This window comes from Chelonia mydas, chromosome 8, assembly GCF_015237465.2.
Source record: "Chelonia mydas isolate rCheMyd1 chromosome 8, rCheMyd1.pri.v2, whole genome shotgun sequence".
NCBI classification, from domain to species: Eukaryota; Metazoa; Chordata; order Testudines; family Cheloniidae; genus Chelonia; species Chelonia mydas.
The window spans coordinates 17,702,530-17,721,894 of record NC_057854.1 but is presented as its reverse complement, the minus strand read 5'-3'; the positions used below and the strand labels follow the sequence as shown (position 1 = coordinate 17,721,894).

Genomic DNA, 19,365 nt, shown 5'->3' with positions numbered 1-19,365 from the left:
ATTCAGAGGGTGTTAGAAGCATAACTTGCCTATTCTCCTTGTACTACTTGCTTTAAGTGTATAGGTCCATTCCATTTCTGTAATGACTCCCATCTGTAGCTATCTCAGTGAATTTCTAAAGCCCACTGAAGTCAATGGAGATCAGCTCTAAGTAATCCAAATCAACAGGCATTTGATTACTTTGGTTTAAAGATGGGGAAACGGAGGTTCAGTGACCCAATAGTCTATAATAAGACACTGGCAGAGTCAGAAATTGAAGCCTGATTCCCACCCCAGTTGCTTTAACCACTAGAACTTCTAAAATAGTGTAAAGCATTTAGATTTCTCCAGCTGCCAAACATTCATGACACTGTCTGGAAAAGGGACACTTGCTCAGGTGGCAGAATTTTGGTAAGACTGATGCCTTTGCTGCTGTTAATGGGTAGATAGTGTTTGTGTTTGTATTTGTAATTTAAAAGAGATTTACTGGTAGGCACACTGGAAAATTGTATATCAGCCAGTGTGCTTAACTGGCAATGTATGTACACTTAAGCAATTTTATTTTAAAATACGGGGGAATAAACATCCATACAAAAGTGTTTTTGTGCTGAAACAGCTATCTGTTTCTGCTCTTGGAAATGTGCTCAAGTTCTCAACTTCTGTACTTCACCTTCTGGCCCAAGCTGCTCACGAGTGCTCTAATAGAGAGAGCCTCTGTCTCCCAGATTAGTGTGATGACTTGCTGGGGAAGAGATACAAACAAAGGAAGTGTATTCATTTTGATACCATTTTCAGTCAAATGGAAATATCATCATGTAGGGCTAAACTCCAGCCTCACATTGAGAGGAAGGATGGTCCAGTGATGAGCCTGGTGCCTAGGAGATGTGCGAGCCGTTCCCTGCTCTGCCACAGGCTTCCAGTGTGACCTTGGGCAAATCACTTAGTCTCTCTGGGCCTCAATTCCCAATCTGTAAAATGGCCATGTAAGTACCTAAAATAGATCTACATGGTGGGTCTTAATTACAGTATTCTGCTTTGTCTGTACAAGTGTGGTATCGCTGAGCTCCCCCTGCATAGAGACAATGGAACACTTGCACTGACATCAGCCAAAGTGTATTTTGAGAGCAAAATTGTACCAGTATGCACTAAGCAGCCCTTTTCGTGGGAAATACTGGTTTATATGCCATGTAAGCACCTCCTATTTAATATTTACCCAATGTACCATCAGAGCCCACAGATCCCACCAGATAAACTTTTTGAGAAGACAGTCTTTTATCACTGAGAGCTCTCGTTAAACTGGGCCGTCTGCCAGTTGGCGTCTCCTTTCGCAGCATACTGAGGTTTCTGTACTTGGTCTGGTTCATTAAATATTAAAATGCAAAGAGATCCTGAAAGCCAGTCACGTTTTTGGTGATGCTAAATAACTATCATTTGATTTTTAATAGATCGCTTTGTCCTTGTCAGGGGGCCCAATTCAATATAAAAATAAATGAGTAGTCAGAAGAGCTTGCTGTAGACCTCAAATGCAGTAAGAGGGAGGAGTGTATTCTGTGTGCCGGTAGGATGTATTTGAGAATATTAAGTGGAGGAATGAAGCAAGTGGAAAGCAAAGTTTTTGGTCCAGGCATGGACTGACTGCTAAACAGTCCATACAGACTAAAATACTTGCACTCTACTTTTCTCTGTTCCCAGATCATCAACAAAATAGTGCCACTGAAAATGAACTCCTTTGCTGCTATGTTCCAAATCCAGCTCTGACTTCAGTGCTTTCATGCCCACTTATGTAAGGGCTGAGTTTGGCTGTGTGTGCTTTGCCCTTTACAAATACTAGTATAAATGCCAAAAAAATGTTTGTAAAATACCATCTGTTCTCTGGCTGGTAGGGGGTACTAGAGTGTAGTGATGGGCATAGATACCCTCCTAATGAGACTGAGCCCAGATTGTCAGCATCTTTCTTGTTTACCACTTTGTCTGGCAAAGGAGAAGGAATACCGTGGTTACTCTAAATAATAATAATAATAATAATAATGAATAAAAAACAGTCTAATGCATCATTAGTTTGCCAGCCTTCCTGCCTGCAGTTTCATTCTCTTGCTAAATCTCCAGATACTTTATTTTTATTGATAAAAGGCAACATTTTCCAGGCTAGCTCTTCAATATGTCTTATTTATTCTTTTTTTATTTATTTTTTATTTTTTTATGATCAGATTTGTCCACAGGGATTATTTACAGAAGGAGAATTGCAACATGTCAGAATGTAATTCCAGAAATCTTAAGAAAGGTAATTACTTTAAATCCAGGTTAAACTTGACTTTGGATTATGTTTTGTTTTATTTTATTTTTTAAAGTGATACTTAAAAAGAAAAACAAACAAAAAAAAAAAAACCCCAACCCAACAACAATCCTGATACAGGCTTGTGATGCAATTTACATGAAAAGACCAGATTTCCCATTAACTTTTTAGCCAGAAGAAAGTTTAAAACTTTTTTTCTTTGAAAAATAATGAAAAGGCTCTGTATAAATGAGTCTTACACTTGGTTAGGAAGGACAAAACTGCAGTCTTGCACAGAGTAAGAGATGGGTGGTGGCATCTCTTGTGTACCTGTAAAATAGTCAGGATGAATCCTTCAACAATTTCAAATTGTTTTCTCTCTTATTGAAACCTCTTAAAGCAAGCTGCTGTCCTTTTATGGAAGCAGGTTACTGGAAGACCTTGGAATATATCTGTGTGGCTATTACTAAAGTGATTTTGAATAATTGTATACATGTTTTTTTAAAATGATGTGATTGTGTGAACTGAGGGTTTTAAAGAGATGTTACCCCAAATAATAGGTTTTGTAGAAACATCTTTAATGTTGCTAGCTCTCTTGTGATATTTTCTTTTTTTATAAAGCTCAGCTCTTAAGAGTCCTGTGATTACTTGAAAATGTTAGCTTTTGTTTCTAGCCCTCTTGGTAGAAGAGAGAATCTTGAAAATGTGACCAAAGTGTACCCTGAAGGTTCAGAAACCAAAATTCAAGTAAAATACTTGAGGTCGGCACTTCTGCAGTCTCTTACAAAACCTACCACTCTAAAAATGCTGCCATGGATTTTTGTTTAAATGCCTATAAAAACCTTTAGTGGAAAAATGAACACGGCATGGAAGTGTTTTGCAATCCAAACGCTTTGAGTTAGTTCTTGAGAATATTTCATTCGCTGTTTTCAGTAATTGGCTGAAAGTAATGCAAATAAAGAATACAAAGAGCATAAGTAGCAAAAAATACGCTGTCTTGCAAAGAAAATCAATTTGATTGCTCCCAGACACTTGTGTCACAATCAAAACCAACATTTATAACCCGGCAATGTCACTTCAACCCCACCCCATTCCTACACTTCTTCGACATTCCTAGAAATATAGATGTAGCAAATTCCATGTAGGTGATCTAAGGAATCTCTTAGTGCACTGCAGTGATGAGAGAGAGCTCTCACTTAAATTTGTATGCAGTGCTGTTGTGATGTCAGTCCCAGGATGCTCGAGAGATGAGGTGGGTGAGGTAATATCTTTTTATTGGACCAACTACTTCTGTTGTGAGAGAGGCATGCTTTCGAGCTATACACAGCTCTTCCTGTGTAGCTCAAAAGCTTGTCTCACTCGCCAGCAGGAGTTGGTCCAATAAAAGATATAACCTCACCCACCTTGTTTCAATTAAATTTCAGTTGATGAAAATTAGCTTTAATTTTATTAACAGCTTGTAACTTTTCTTATAGTTAGTACGAGAGCATTTATGCCCATTACATCTGTGTTTTTATTCTACATCCTTCTTCCACACAGGAAAAAGTAAACTTCCGCATATCAGACAGAACGTAAAATGATTCAAGGGTGCGATTCTCATCTTTGTTCTGTTCTTTGTGCACTGGGTACAAGGGAGAGAGCAGAGTGAATGAGTTCTAAAAGCATCAGGTCTGGCTGAGGAAGAATTCTCCCAGTGTAGGAATAGAGAAAGACAGACGTAAGCTGACTTCTGATGATCCCTTGAAACCTCATGGTAGAGAGCATGATTGGGCAGGAGGGGTGTGTTGGGGGTGGAGACACAATATACAGCTTTGTGAGGATTCTGGGCAGTGCTGCTGCCCATAGGCAGCTGGGAACAGACTGCTGTAACTTAACTTATCCCTGAGGAGCTACTTATTTCGGGGGGCCAGAGCAGCCCAGAAGCAGGAGGGTGCAGACGTAGGTTTGTGCTGCACATCTTAGTTTTAGCTGATTGTGTTTTGCATGCCATGTCTGTGAATGGGCCCTATTAGAATACATCATTTTAAATAGGCCATAACAAGTTAGAAATGAAACATGATGTAGCTAGATCATTTATTTGGCATTTAGCAATCCAGGAAGTCTGGCTGGGGACTGAGCAGTTTGCATAAATCTTTGAACATTTGCATGACCTCACCGCCATCTATTAAGGTCAATGTGTATCATTAAAAACTGGCTGCAGCTGATGTACCTTCATTCTCAGTGTTAATCCTCTGTTTTAGTATACAAGGATAAAAATAAATTCTAAATATGTGGAAGTGTTTGGTCTCAAAATACTGAGTTTTGAACGTTATAATCCTTACACTTGGCAGGTCAGTGTCTTAAAAGTGTCTGACATCTACTTGGAGGAAGAATCTTGGCTTAATATGCAGGAAAGAAATATGGTTATGAAGTCTCATTGCCTTACCTGGACACAATATGCATCTCTAAGTGAAGAATCTGTCTTCAGGGAAAGCTTGGAAAATCCAAATTGGTAAGGTCGAGCGCCTGCATGTGAATACTGGGGCGATGTGTGTGTGTGTGTGAATAAATATATTAGTCTATTATACCCAATCTAGTTGGCCAAGGAAGTCATGAAGCCCTAAAATGTTTTCCATTTTGTCTTCTGAGCTGGTAACTAGAGATGGGCCTAAATGAAATCTCTGCACCCAAACACCTTCAGATGTTGGGAACGTTCAAGTCCTTTTTTCTAAGTTTTCTTGGCTTGGTCTCGTCTCTACTAATGACCACTTGAAATTTGTCCCTTACGTTAACACTGTTCCATCTTGTTTCACTCTTATTGTGCAATGCAAGTATTGCTTGCTTGCTTATTTATTTATTTTATTTGCCTTTTTTGTTTTCTCTGTGAAACATACAATGGTATTTTGGTACAGCCCATGTTACTGCTGAAAACTGTAAAGACATTTAGGAAGGGCCCCATCTTTAGCCTAAATAAAGTCAGTTCCTTGCAAATGTGAGCATACTGAATATGGGGTGGGGAGAGAACCTTGCTATCAGAAGACAAACTTCTTGTCCTTTCTACACCATTCTTGTGATTGGTAAGTGTCCTGGAGCCTGTGATCCTGCATTGAGGTTTCCCAAGTTTCCTAGAAAAGTAGTTTGTAGCTGTATCCATAATGCATCCCACATTTGGGGAACAAGAAGATTGCCATGAAGACTACATTGTAAATACAAGGTAGCTATAGTTTGGTCCTGTCAGTCTTCAGTATAGAAGCCATTCCCTCTTGAATCAGGCATTAAAGTGGGAGGCCTTGAAACTAGAGGCTGAAGTTGAGGAAGTACCCCAGCTTCAACATGATCCATTTGTTTCTCATAAGCCAGAAACAGAAAAGGCAAGCCTGAATGATTGCTGCACTCTGCTGCCATAGGATATTGTGCAGAAATCAGGAAAGTAGATCTTACATTATGTTTAACAATTCCCAGCCTGTGAAATAGAAAAATCTAAAGGCAAGATCTTGTCTGAATGAGTTTCAGCTTTGTGTAGGATGGGCATGGTGGAATTTGCATTTGAATAAGTGGAGAACTTATACAAAGGAAATAAAAGAATTTTAATGATGTGTTAATGTACAAGCTCTACAAAAAGCACTGGAGTGTGTTAGTAAGATAAAAAAACACTTAACCTTTGAGGGTTTTGGACCTGTGTTAGTTTATTTCTCTGCTCAACATGTCATGTTGTGTTCATGATGATCCTGCCCATGCTGCTGTTCCCTTAATGTAATATTTAAGGTTATGACTATACAAGCTGTATGCGGCATTGAACATAAAGTGGTTGCACTTAAACATGAGCAGAGGGTATATGTGGATACAGGTAAGGGTAAACCATATTTATTCTTCTATACTGAGTAGTAGTAATCCTCAAGCCCATTGCATGTAGTCCCACCTATAGTAAATTGCCAGTGGATAATGCTTAGGTATGTCGCCAGCTGGAATTACTGAGTTTCATTTGTTGTTGTTGTTATTATTATTTTTTTTTTTTTTTTTTTTGCCGCGGGGGGGGGGGGGGGGGGGGGAATAGGTAGTCTTTTGGGTGGTTGTTTTTTTTTAAGTATAGAAATACTCAGAACCTGTGAATTAATTTAGCCAAGTGTTCCTATCACTGTTGACCTTGTCTTCCTTGCCTAAACCCCTCTGTCTATTTTGAACTTGTTTGTTCAGTCTTGTCTTTAAGTTGGACTGTGCACTCGAATGGAGCTGTCTCTTACTAGATGTTTGTTCGGCACCTAGCATGTTGACTTATGGCAAAAATGTCTGCAACATGAGATTACATACAGTCTCCCCTGCTTCTGAGGAATAAGGTGGCTTCTTAGCAGTGTTGTGTTAATGCAGAATTGGGGTTAACTTGTATGTTTTGTCCTGTCTTCACTTTCTGTACCTTCCACTTAAATGCACAACTTGCTTTGTGGAGGTTCCAGCTCAACATGTAACCAAAGCTTACCAGCCACATTTGTAAGTAGCTGTTTGATTTCATCCAGAAAATATGAAATATACAAATATAAGAAATTTGACGACTCCTCCTTTCCTTCTTTATATTTATCCTATCTAATATAGCTCTTTTTCTGGTGGAGCCATTTTTTGGTGGGCAATCCAAAGGTTGCATTGCTCGGAAATACTCCAATGGACACAACTTTGAACCGCTCTACAGCATTTTGCTATTGGGCTATACCAGGGATTGGCAACCTTTGGCACATGGCCCACCCGGGTAAGCCCCCTGGCAGGCCAGGCTGGTTTGTTTACCTGCCGTGTCCGCACGTTCGGCCAATCGCGGCTCCCACTGGCTGCAGTTCGCCGCTCCAGGCCAATGGGGGCTGCGGGAAGCGGCGCGGGCCGAGGGATGTGCTGGCTGCCGCTTCCTGCAGCCCCCATTGGCCTGGAACAGTGAACTGCAGCCAGTGGGAGCCACAGTTGGCTGAACCTGTGGACGCAGCAGGTAAACAAACTGGCCCAGCCCGCCAGAGGGCTTACCCTGGCGGGCCATGTGCCAAAGGTTGCAGATCCCTGGGCTATACTAAAATTTGAAAGTGTCATCTTTGTATTTATTGTGTATTCTTGGTTTATTTATCAAAAACTTTGCATGTAGACTACCCACCTTTTTTTCTTAATTTGTTTTGCTTACACTGAAATGGACATTCTGATAGTTTATTCTGATGAATAGATTGGTCTGTCTAGTGTCACTGTGCCTTCCATAAGTACTTCAGTATCCTCTGTTGAAATGCTATGTTATGTCTAACAGTAACTTTTGTGAAACAAGTCATTTTCTCTACTGTCCCTGTTTAGTGTCGTTGTAGGAGATATTGCTCCCCTTTCTCTAGTAGTGAAATCATACTGGAAGACGGGGCTAGTCCTCAGTATTCTGAAGTCTCAGATGGCTATTTGTGTTCTCCTCTTTTTTGCATTTTATTTTATGTTCAAACCCCCTTTTCCCCACTTCCCACCTTTACCAATAAACACTGAGCTCTAAAGATTGACTCCCACCTGGCAGTTGCTCCTGTAAGATTAATCTGTAACTCTCCTTGGGAGTGGCTTTGCTATATGAGATCACTAGGTAACTTCAGTGCATCAAACTTTCTCTTTATTTTACAAAGCAAAAGTCGTAATTATGTTCAAAACACTTTAACTGCCAAAATGGATGCAAAATAGTTGCTTTATATTTACAAAGTCCATATACATCTTTTGAACTCCCCCCCCCCCCCCCCCCAAAATGAGAACCCGTGTGTAATCCTGTAACAACAAACCAGTTCACCCAGGGTTGAAGCTGAAGGAATAGATTTTTGGTTTCAAATATCCAAGGAATTGGTAGAAATAATGATGTTTAAAAAAATATGCCATTCCACTTTCCTTTTGTCTTGTCCTCTTTAGTTCCTCCTTGTGTAGCTTTGTCCGGTCTTCTAGGACTGAAATGGTAACTCAGCATCAGTAATGCTGAAATGCAAGGGAGGAAAACTGCAATGGAATATGAAATAGTCATGAATCACTTGATCCATTGCAAATGTGATCAAGTCACCAATAATTATTTAATTACAATGCCCTATATGTTATATATATTACATATGAAAGAATAACATGGGAATTGACCGCATTGTCAGGCTACTGTCTAGAGGAGAACGTTGGAGTTGCAGTCAGACACAGAGAACCGCAGGGAACTTACAGCTCTTTTTAAGCAAGTTCAGTTTGTTTCTGGAAGTTTTTTGTTAGAGCTACATCTATATCTGTGCAATTAACATGCTGTTCTTTCGCCTTTGGCTACAGCTCATCATGTTTTACTTGTCTATAAGCCGTGTTCCCTTTCACAGTTATTAAAATGGCTGTCCTTAGTGAGTGCATTAATGGCCAGTTCATCAACAGGGATTCTGAAACATTCTCAGGTGGTTTTAAGTATTGCATTATAACTTCCTTCTATAAGAGAAGTTTTCTGTAGACAGAGATCACTGGAATTTTCCTTTAAATCGCTTGTCTGCATAAGTCCATTCATGTGGATTTTTCTATCATACAAAGAATGAGCTGTTCAGAGTTAAGCGCACTGTAATAAAATGAGGCTGTGAAGGGTTCTGATGAAAAGTTGAAAACATTTTGGAGGTGACCTATTTAAATCTGTGTAAGAGACCTGCCACTGGAGATAAGTAGGAAAACAGTGCATGGTGAAGAGAATTGTAAGTGGTCCTGATTAGTAACAAAATTGTGCATTATGGCCTAAAGTGGGAGATGTTCTGAGAATGAGAATCCATCTCAGTCTAGATCTAGACGGAAACATGTTGTAACAGATTTTTTTTTTTTTTTTTGCGACCACAGAAAATAATACAAAGAGGCTGGTTTTCATGGGCGAATTCTTTAAATTCCTTAAGGCATTAAAAGTCTAAAGAGAAGAATGGAATTCCAAACCTTATTCAGTCATCTTGTGCATATTGTGGCTAGATTGTATTTATGTAATCTGCTTTAATGTGATTTAGTTAAGGATAGCATCATAGCAATGAATGAAAGCAAAGTTTCCCTTGCTAGTATGAATTGTGATCTGCTTTTCCAGCAGGTTTTGATGACAGTGTGCCTTGCTGGCAACTCTAGGATAAGTGACCACCCCAGGAATTTAAAATGTAAAGACTAGGCTGTTCTGATAGAAAAATAAAAATTGCATCACCTAAAGTTTCCATACGTGGGACTTGTTTAAAGGCCCTCCCAACGTGGAAGTTCTCCTGAATTGCGTGACTTCCCCAAAGTCACCTACCTACATCCTTTGGAAGGGTGGATGTTGCTTCAACGTGACAAAATAACCCTTCCTTTCAGATGGATGTTTTCTGCCGTGGCCTATTCTAGAGGCAACTTTGGTGTCACTACTGTCTTTTAGAGTGGATGGCTATTCTCCAGAGAGAGCTCCCCAAAGTGCTAAATACTAGGTGCCAGATTCTGATCTCCATTGTGCTGGTGTAAATGCAGAGTAGCACCACTCAAGTCACCTAAATTAACAATAATGTTAGCTCTACTCAAGTCAAGAGACTGTGGATTTATACCAAAGTGACTGAGATCAAGATGATTTATTATTTGTATTATCATAGTGCCTAAGAGCCACAGTCATGGATCAAGATCTTTGTGCTATATTCTATCCAAAAGACAGTCCTTCCCGAAGGAGCTTACAATCTAGATCAAATCTGCCTTGTAGCATTTTGGGGTTCCTTTTTATACACATTATCCAAATGCTCTTCCTGCTAGCCAAGTCCTTACAAATCTACCTAGATTCTGTGGTCTCCCATTTTTAAAAGAGTAATTCAAACTGGAACAGGTTCAGAAAAGGCTTACTAGGATGATCAGCGATATGGAGAACTTACATAACAAGAGGACAGTTAAGGAGCTTGTTTAGCCTAACAAAAAAGAAGGCAGAGGGGGAGATATGATTGCTCTCGATGAATACATCAGAGGGATAAACAGTAGGGAAGGAGAGGGGTTATTTAAGTTAAGGACCAATGTTGGCACAAAACCAAATGGATATAAACTGGCCATCAATGAGTTTAGGCTTGAAATTCAGTGAAGGTTTCTAACCATCAGAAGAGTGAAATTCTGGAACAGCCTTCCAAGGGGAGCAGTGGAGGGGAAAAACCCTAAATTTGTTTTAAAACAGGGCATGATAAATTTATAGAGAGGATGATATGGTGAGATTGATTACAAGGGCATATGGCTCTTCTGCAACTGCTGTTACCAAATATCTCTGGCCATTGGAGACTGAGCACTAGATGGGGAGGGCTTTGACTCAATGCAGAAAAATTTTCCTAGGTGTCTAGTGGGTCTTGCCCAGATGTTCAGGGTCTAACTGCTCGCTATATTTGGGGTCAGGAAAGAATTTCCTGCCCCCCCCACCCCCCCAAGTCAGATTGTTAGAGAATCTGGTGGTTTTTCGCCTTCCTTTGCAGCATGGGTCACTTGCTGGTTTAAACTAGTGTAAATGACGGATTCTCTGTAATTTGAAATCTTTAAATCAAGATTTGAGGACTTCAGTAACTCAGCCAGAGGTTAGGGGTCTATTACAGGAGTGGGTGGATGAGATTCTGTGGCATGTGATGTCCAGGAGGTCGAACTAGATGATCATGATGGTCCCTTCTGGCCTTAAACTCTATGATTCTCTGAGCGCCTCACAAACATTAATTATCTTACCTCATGGGAGGGTAAGGAAGTTATGTCCTCATTTTACAGATTGGGAAGTGGAGCATAAAGAGATTAAATGACTTGTCAAAGGTCAAATAGGAAAGTCTGTAGTGGAGTTGGGAATTGAGCCCAGATCTTCCTGAGTCTTAGCCCAGTGCCTTACCTACAATACCATACTTCCCCTCAAAAGCAAAGGTGATGTTTCTGTTCAGATACATATGGATACAGTTACGCTAAGTGCTGCATATTTTTCTTTTCTTGCAAAGTAAATCCATGCTCAGCGGAACTCACAAGTTTCCTGAGTTTGTAAAGCTTTTAGCACCTACTGGGCACCACTGTAAGTAAATAATAAAGCATTTAAAATGGCATGATCAGGCAAATGGGTGAAATGAATTACTGTACCGGTTTTAAATTACAACAGGTATCTGGTTCAACACATGGTGGCTATGCTTTGCTTTGCTTTCCTGGGCACTGGAAAAAGAAATTCCTGTGCCTCTTTGTTCTGAAGTCTATACTTACTTTTTCTGTCCAGAAATACCATACTATTAGCTAGCTTTTTTTTTTTTTCCCCTTGGTATGTCTTTTGAAGACTCTGCCAGTCTGCCTACACTGTCAGAACAATGACAGATGGTTAGGTGAATATGCTGTCATTAAAGTGAATTTCTGGAGGAAAAAATAAGTTATTCAATGAACTAGCCAATTGAGATGTAAATACTGTGTTGGAAACCTCACCTCTGTAATTCATTAAAATTAAAATGGACTAAAACCCAAAATGTTGTTGTTCTGCTGCTGTTCTCAGTAAATGCTATGTTACTGTATAAGTGGGAGAGAGAATTTAATCAGAAAAATGTGAACAGTTAGGAATTGTTTAAGAAAACTTTACGAGATGCCAAAAAATCAACAGTTGAGGAAGAAGGCTATATAGTTTAAAAAAGGAATTGATTTGGCTTAGAGGGGAATAGAAGTTAGCTATAAAAAAAATAAAATATATATAGCAAATGGAAGAAAAGAAGTTGATGGTAATGAATATTAATCAGAAGCTAGGAATTGTAGAAAATTGATAAGGGAAGTAAAGGGACACAAGGAGAAATCCTATAGCCAGCTGTGATAAATAAAGGGGGGGGATAGCTCCCTTTGATGGATGGCCGGCCAGCCAGCCAGTTAGCTGTAAAATTGGTAGCTGTTGTTTACTCGCTTTACCTGTAAAGCGTTAAAAAGTCCCCCAGGTAAAGAGGGGGGAAAAAAGTTGGCTCTTTTGGTCAGGTGCCCATGGGAAGGTAGAACTTTTTAAAATTGGGAAAGAAACTTTGCCTTTGTCTGTTCTGTGGGCTGGAGGGACAGAGCAGCCATGCTATAAGCAACCTAAGTCAGGTATGATCATAAATCATCAGATCATGCCTAGAACTACTTATCTGACCTCCAAATGTGCAAAAAGAAAAGGAGTACTTGTGGCATCTTAGAGACTAACAAATTTATTTGAGCATAAGCTTTCGTGAGCTGTAGCTCAGATAAATTTTTTTTTAAGAACAGGATTGGATTTTTGATGTCCTAAGAGGTTTGTGCAGGTTGTTTGATTAGCTGGTAGCCATAGCTAATTTCCTTTGTTTTCTTTCTTAGCTCTTCCCTGGAAGTAAGTGTGTGTGAGAGAGAGAGAGGCTTGAGGGTACCCCACAGGGAGGAATTCCCAAGTGCTCCTTCCTGGGTTCAAAGGGTGGTGTGGTGTGCTGGTTTTTTGTTTGTTTGCATTTGGATGGTGGTAGTGTTTTACCAAGCCGAGAAAAGCTGTAACCTTGGGAGTTTAATACAAGCCTGGAGTGGCAAGTATTAGTTTTTAAAATCCTTGCGGGCCCCACTTGGAGGGACAGAGTTGGGATTCAGCCTTGATACCAGCAGAATTCAGGACAATAAGGACTCTAGGTATAATAGGAACAAAAAGACTCCTGACAATGGTATTGGCCCATTAGTAGTTGGAAGTGGTAGAATTATCAGTAATAATGCAGAAAAGTCAAAAGTATTCATAAATATTTCTGTTCTGTATTTGGGGAAAAAACAGTTGATGTAATCTCTTCAGATGAGGATGATGATACACTTTCCATTCCACTAACATCCAAAGGAGGATGTTAAACAGTGGCTACTGAAGTTTGACATTTTTAAATCAACAAGTCTAGATAACTTGCAGCCAAGAGTTTTAAAAGGGCTGGCCAAGGAGCTCACTGGACCGTTAATGTTGTTGATTTTTCAGTAAGTCTTAGAACACCTGGGAAAGTTTCAGAAGACTGGAAGAAAGCAAACATTGTGTCAGTATTTTCAAAGGGTAAACAGGATGACCAGGTAATTAAATGCTTGTCAGTCTGACGTTGATCCCAGGCAAGATAATGCAGTGGCTGATATGGGACTAAATTACTAAAGAATTAAAGGAGGGTAATATAATTAATACCATTCAACATGGGTTTATGGAAAACAGATCCTATCAAACTAACTTGATTTCCTTTTTTGATGAGATTACACGTGTGGTTGCTAAAGGTAATAATGCTGATGCAATATACATAGACTTCTGGTAATTGTAAACAGGCACTCATCGACCGGGGGTATTTCTAGCACAGATCTGCAGAGATCCTGTCTTGGTCCTACACTGTTTACTTTTTGTCAGTGACCTGGATGAAAACATAAAATCATCACTGTTTAAAGTCCCTAGAAGACACAAACTGGGGGAGTGATAAATAATGAAGAGGGCAGGTGACTAAAACAGAGCAATCTGGATTGCTTGATAAACGGGGTGCAAGCAAATGATATGTGTTTTTAATGCAGCTAGGAACAAAGAATGTAGGCCATGCTTACAAGATTGGGTACTCTATCCTGAGAAGCAGTGACTCTGAAAAAGATTTGGGGGTTGTGGTGGGTAATCGTCCGGTTATGAGCTTCTAATGTGAGGCTGCAGCCAAAGGCGCTAATGCAATCCTGGGCTGCATAAACAGGGGAATCTTGAGTGGGAGTAGAGAGGTTATTTTATCTCTGTATTTGGCACTTGTGCAACCACTGCTGGAATGCTGTGTCTGTTTCTGGTGTCCACAATTCAAGAAGGATGCTGGGAAATTGGAAAGGGTTTGGAGAAGAGCCACAAACATGATGGAAGGGTTAGAAAACCTGCCTTGCGGTGATAGACTTGAGCGCAATCTATTTAGCTTAACAAAGAGAAGGATAAGGGGTGACTTGTCTACAATCTGTAAGTACCAACATGGAGAACAAATAATGGGCTCTTCAGTGTAGCAGAGAAAGGTATAAAACAGTCGAACAGCTGGAAATTGAAGCTTGACAAATTCAGACTGGAAATAAGGCGTAAATTTATAACCTTGAGAGTAATTAATGTTGGAATAATTTACCAAGGGTCATGGTGGAGTCTCCATCACTGGCAATTTTTAGATCAAGATTGGATGGTTTTTCTAAAAAGATTTGGTTTAGGAATTATTTTGGGGAAGGTCTGTGGCCTGTGCTATGCAGGAGGTCAGACTAGATGATCAGAATGGTCCTTTCTGCCTTGGAATCTATGAAATATGCAGCACAGCCAGGACAAAAATTATAAGGGCTATTAATCCTTGTGCTTCAAGTGACAAGTTGGTAAAGCACCTGGACTCAGAAAGAAATTTCTCTAGTGTTACAGTATTACAGAATTGGCTGGGTGCAAGTCCTCCTGCCCAATACTTGAAAGCACCTAATATATGCTACTGTCAGAGAGAGGACAGGGGATGGTCTTTTGGCTTATTACACTATGGTTTTTCATATGTTCCTAAAACAAAGTGTTGTAAGGTTTTGAAATGTTTTGTATTCCATCTAATCAATCAAGGACACTGCTTGTCTGGTAAATATTGCAAGGTTCAGACTTCACAACTTTCATTTCTCTTCCACCTCTCGGCCCCCGCCCACCATGAATTTTAGAATACTTTGGTATCAGTTTATGACAGACTATCTGAAAAGTGTCCTTGTTCTTACGGATATGGGGCTGCTTGTGTTTGAAATTACAGTTTATAGAAGTGCTGGATTGAACTGCTAGATTTTTACAGAGCCATTCCCCTAGTCTACATTCTGTGGAAGGAATTTATCCAGGTCCATAAATACATGAAATTCAAGACAGCCAAACACTCTGACCTTCTATCTCTGCTTTTAAGAGCTCTGCCAGTTTCCAGAATGTGGAAGGATTTTTGAAAGAGGAAATGGGGACGGAACCCCACAACACAATCTTTGTTTGCTGTTTGGCTCTCAAGAAGAGTATCCAAATCCTCTCAAATGAACCTTACTGGGATTATTTGACCCAGAAAGGACAGGAGAACCACACTTGTTCCATTAAGATGTGCATACTTGGAAGCCCCTTTGGTTTAAACTGAAAACAATTTTTACCAAAAAAATTCATGGGTTTTTACAAAAAGTATTATTCATATTTTTTTCTGATTTTTTTTTTTCACCCTACTTTTTGTATCCTTTTATTTTTATTTATACACACGCACGCACTTGTTTTATTAGGAAAAATACATATATCACGCAATGTACTGTGTTACAATACATTAGTCTGTGAGTATATGCAAAGCTGCCTGTTGAAGTAAGGCTATGTATTAGTCTAGATTAGAAGATACACACAATAAGCAGACAGGCACGTATGCAAGTTCTGAAGTGTGTGCGCATCTGAACGTACTGATGAATCTCATGCCCACAGCGTACACATTTCAAGCTGTTAGCAGATAACGGTTTAAAGATTTGACACTAAAATGGGAAGACAATGAAAATCTGTATCAGAATGTTTCAGAACACAAGGAAGTAGTCAAAAGCTTAAAAAAAAAAAGAGAGAAAAGGGATGAAGCTGAGTGTATGCGCTGCAAATGGTGTGGCTCGATTATTAAATGTAAATATTTATAGGCTACTCGTTCTAAGTCTACAATAGTAAACTGTTCAAATGAAAAGTTTTATTTGGGGATTAGAGAGAGAGTGTTTGTTTTCTTCAGAGGTGGCATTGTGTTTTGTGTTCTGCAGAACTAAAACACCAAACCACACTGATGAACAGAATTCAAAGCATTAATCTACTGAATACTCTCCTCCCCCCACCCCCGTTTTTCATCCACTACAATAAACCCTGATATTTACTCAGAAAAATTAATAATAGTTTTTAGCACTCATTTTCATCTGTTTTTGCTGTTGTGGTAATAAACACTGGGAAAAATTAAATTAAATAAAAACTGAAAATAAAGGGTCCTAAACTCATTTCAAATGCATTCATTGCTCCATGTGTAGACACTTCATAAATTCTCACATAACAAAAGCTTCCTCGCTGGAGGACCTCACACTTGATATAACTTTTAATTTTAGTTTTGAAAGCCCAAGCAAGCTGTGAGAGCATTCCTTGACACTGTCTGAATAAGAATATTGCTAGGCTTTTTGTACTAAAGACACTTTAATTAAACTCCCATCACGAAAACAATTAGGCCAAATTTGCAGTACTTAACTAGTCAATAATTTAGTAGCTGGATCTCATTAATAGACTTCTCCCTGTGACTGTGTTGTTGTAATGATGTGGCATTGCCGGCTGTGTGCTACAAGAATCAATCAGTGATCAATATTTTCCATGAGCTTTTTTTTTTTTTTTTCTTCCTCCCAGAGCCATGAAAAAGAAATATAAATAAATAAATCTTGACTGGATGGGGCTGGGTCTTCATGGTGGCTTTATTATCTCTTGTGGCCACATTCCTGTTTCTGAGGACAATTTTCCTACACACTCAAGCTGGAACAATTTGCATAGTGGGGGGTGCTGAGAGCTGTTGAACCAAACTGTAAACCTTGAATATGATGGAAACCACTTCAAGCCAGAGGGTGTGGCAGCACACATAGCACCCCTAATTCCAGCACCTATGTACTCCAAAATGATCTTTCTTTGACTCCATTACATTGTTGTATTAAGTTGCATCAATCTGAAGGACAAAAGCAAACGAGCTTGGTTCAGCTCAGTTTACAGATAAGGAACTATAAGAAACTGAGCGAGGTCACATCACCACAACTGGCTATCTGGTCGGCAGCCTCGGCAAGGTCATAGAGACTGAACTACTCTGACATTTAGAAGAGAAATATCCAGGTCAGGATTGAGGCTTTCTGGCTTGCCAGGGTGGCAGTTAAGCTTGTTTTGCTGCTGCTTGTTTGTTTTGCAAAACAAACTTTTGTGTTCAAAGCTGTAAGTATGGCCCAACCTCACCAAGAAGAGGGGTGTGTGTCTTTCATTGTGGTGGGCTTCACCCACCATTCCCACTACACCTTTCACCACCATTAATTTTACAACAATAACAAAATCATTTTGAGGAATAACAATATTGATGTCTCCCCCTGATGATGGACAAAAACACTGTTCTTCCCTGCCCACAATAGTGCCCTCTCTGATCCACTTGTCTGAATCTAAGCAGTGAATTTTGATTTTTTTTTTTTTATGCCTGTTTCTAAAATATAGTTCATCATAGTATTACTGTCCATGCATTTAAAGAGAGGGATACAATTGTTACATTCCTGTTTTATAGGACCGAGTTCATTCAGAAAGGCAGGATATCCATTACTGGAGCAGGGTTGCTCAACTGTGTATTGGAAGCTTTTGCTCAAACCTTTCTAAATCAAGGAGTCAAGAAGGTAGGTTTAATTTATTATTTATATTTGTTCCTAAAATTACATTTTAAATCTGTCAAATTCTGCCTATCCCTAATAATCTAGTTTGGGTTTTAAAATCATAAGGAGTTTAAACTTGGCTTCTTCACCCATCATATAAAAATAACTTTTTGGCCTTTTCCTTTTATTGTAAATAATAAACAGAACAAGAAACGGGATACAGTTTGAATATATAATAGTAATTTTCCAAACGTATTTTTAAAGCATTATGAGGCACTGCCAGATCAATTTTGTTAAATTCATTATTCTCATTTCCTTTGGACGTTGAAACTTTTTTCCTGCTAACATTTCATTGTACTATTTAATATATTGTAGTAATAATAATAAAAGCTTATCATTTTATAGCACTTTTGCATCTAATAATCTTACAGTCCGAACATGCATGTATGGCTGCACTTTCCCCCCCGAGTAATGTTGGCTGCTTCAGGCAGCTTGATATATTTACAATAGCAACAGTCAATTTTCTTGTAACAATTTTATATGGATCAATAATCCTGTCTTTTTGGTAAGAATTATGAAAGGAAATGAAATAAAAGCCCCTCTGGTATCCAGAAGTGTATCCAAAGGAAATAATATTCCAACATCATTAGTTTGAGGAAGGCATGTCATATTGAAGATCTGGGTTTACAAACAAAATCTCATGCAAATTATTCACCATGAAATTGAACAATGTAGAATTCCTACATTCGTTGGGGGTAAGAGTTTTGAGGAGGAAGATATGCTGGTGTCCACCTGGCTCCATATACAAGCTAGAAAGGAAAGGGATGCTTAATTAAGCCTTTTCGCTAAAAAATACACATATTAAGTGTTTTGACAGGTATGTTGCTTTTATGATGCACATAAGTGTGGGTGGGTGACCAGTGGTGCTGCATTTTCATATTGGGATATAAATCTTACATAATACAAAAAATGTAACTGACCTAAATTTACAGCAGTGTTCCCTCTAAGCTGTGTGCGTGTGCATGCACACACAGATCCTAAACCCCACGCACACGGCGACACATCGCGCGCACAAAAATTTGCACATAAGCACAATAATTTGCACAGAAGAAATTTTTTGCTCACACGGCCTGTCAAAAATTAGAGGGAACATTGATTTACAGCATTTTTTTTTTTCTTTACCAGGAGTAATTTCACTTTTTAAATGCACTTGAAGGATCTGCATTTGTCAAAGTTGACTTCTTCTAATTAGGAACAGATACAAATGATAGACTTCTGGGGTGTAGGATTTTCAGAAGTGTTTTTTTGCGTGCTATCAGGTCTCTCTGTTCTCAGAGTGAGAGCTGTGTTCGTATTCTTGGCATTAAGTTGAGTTCGTTCAGGGTGGGCGTTGGACTCCACCAAGGGTGCATCTTGTCCCCACTCCTGTTCGTGATTTTCCTGGACAGGATATCAAGGCACAGCTGAGCTGTGGAGTGTATCCAGTATGGGAACGTGGAGGTGGCATCTCTGTTGTTTTCAGATGATGATGTCCTTCTTGAATCCTCCGATTGGAGATCACAATGTGCACTTGAATGTTTTTGCTGCTAAGTGTGAAGCGGCAGGGATGAGCATCAGCACCTCCAAATCGCAGGTCATGATCCTCTCCCAGAAGAGAGTGGACTGTTCCTTCCAGGTCAGGGGACCAGCTGCCCTTAGTGGAAGAGTTCAACTATCTAGGGGTCTCGTTCACGAGTGATGGTAAGCGGGAGTGTGGCAGCGGCAGTGATGCGGGCGCTGTACTGATCTGTGGTGCTGAAGCAGAAGCTGAGTTCTCGGACAAAGTTCTCCATTTACAGGTCACT

General features: G+C 39.5%; 1 protein-coding gene across 10 annotated transcripts in view; it reads left to right on the top strand.

Moving 5' to 3' along the window:
- Positions 1 to 19,365, top strand: part of PRELID2 (PRELI domain containing 2) — a 42,334-nt gene that overhangs the window by 13,055 nt on the left and 9,914 nt on the right. For 5 of the 10 annotated variants that reach the window (XR_006283461.1, XR_005226420.2, XR_005226419.2 and 2 more), the window contains exons 3-5: positions 2,187 to 2,260; positions 4,582 to 4,742; positions 17,440 to 17,545. Coding sequence is in view for 2 of the 10 variants with exons in the window: in XM_007054365.4 (XP_007054427.1) it covers positions 2,187 to 2,260; positions 4,582 to 4,742; positions 17,440 to 17,545 (341 nt within the window). In the remaining 8 variants the exon portion in view is untranslated. Of the gene's footprint in view, positions 1 to 2,186; positions 2,261 to 4,581; positions 4,743 to 17,439; positions 17,546 to 18,969; positions 19,360 to 19,365 lie in introns of those variants that run through there. The other 5 variants (XR_005226418.2, XR_006283459.1, XR_005226416.2 and 2 more) reach the window with 3 other exon arrangements.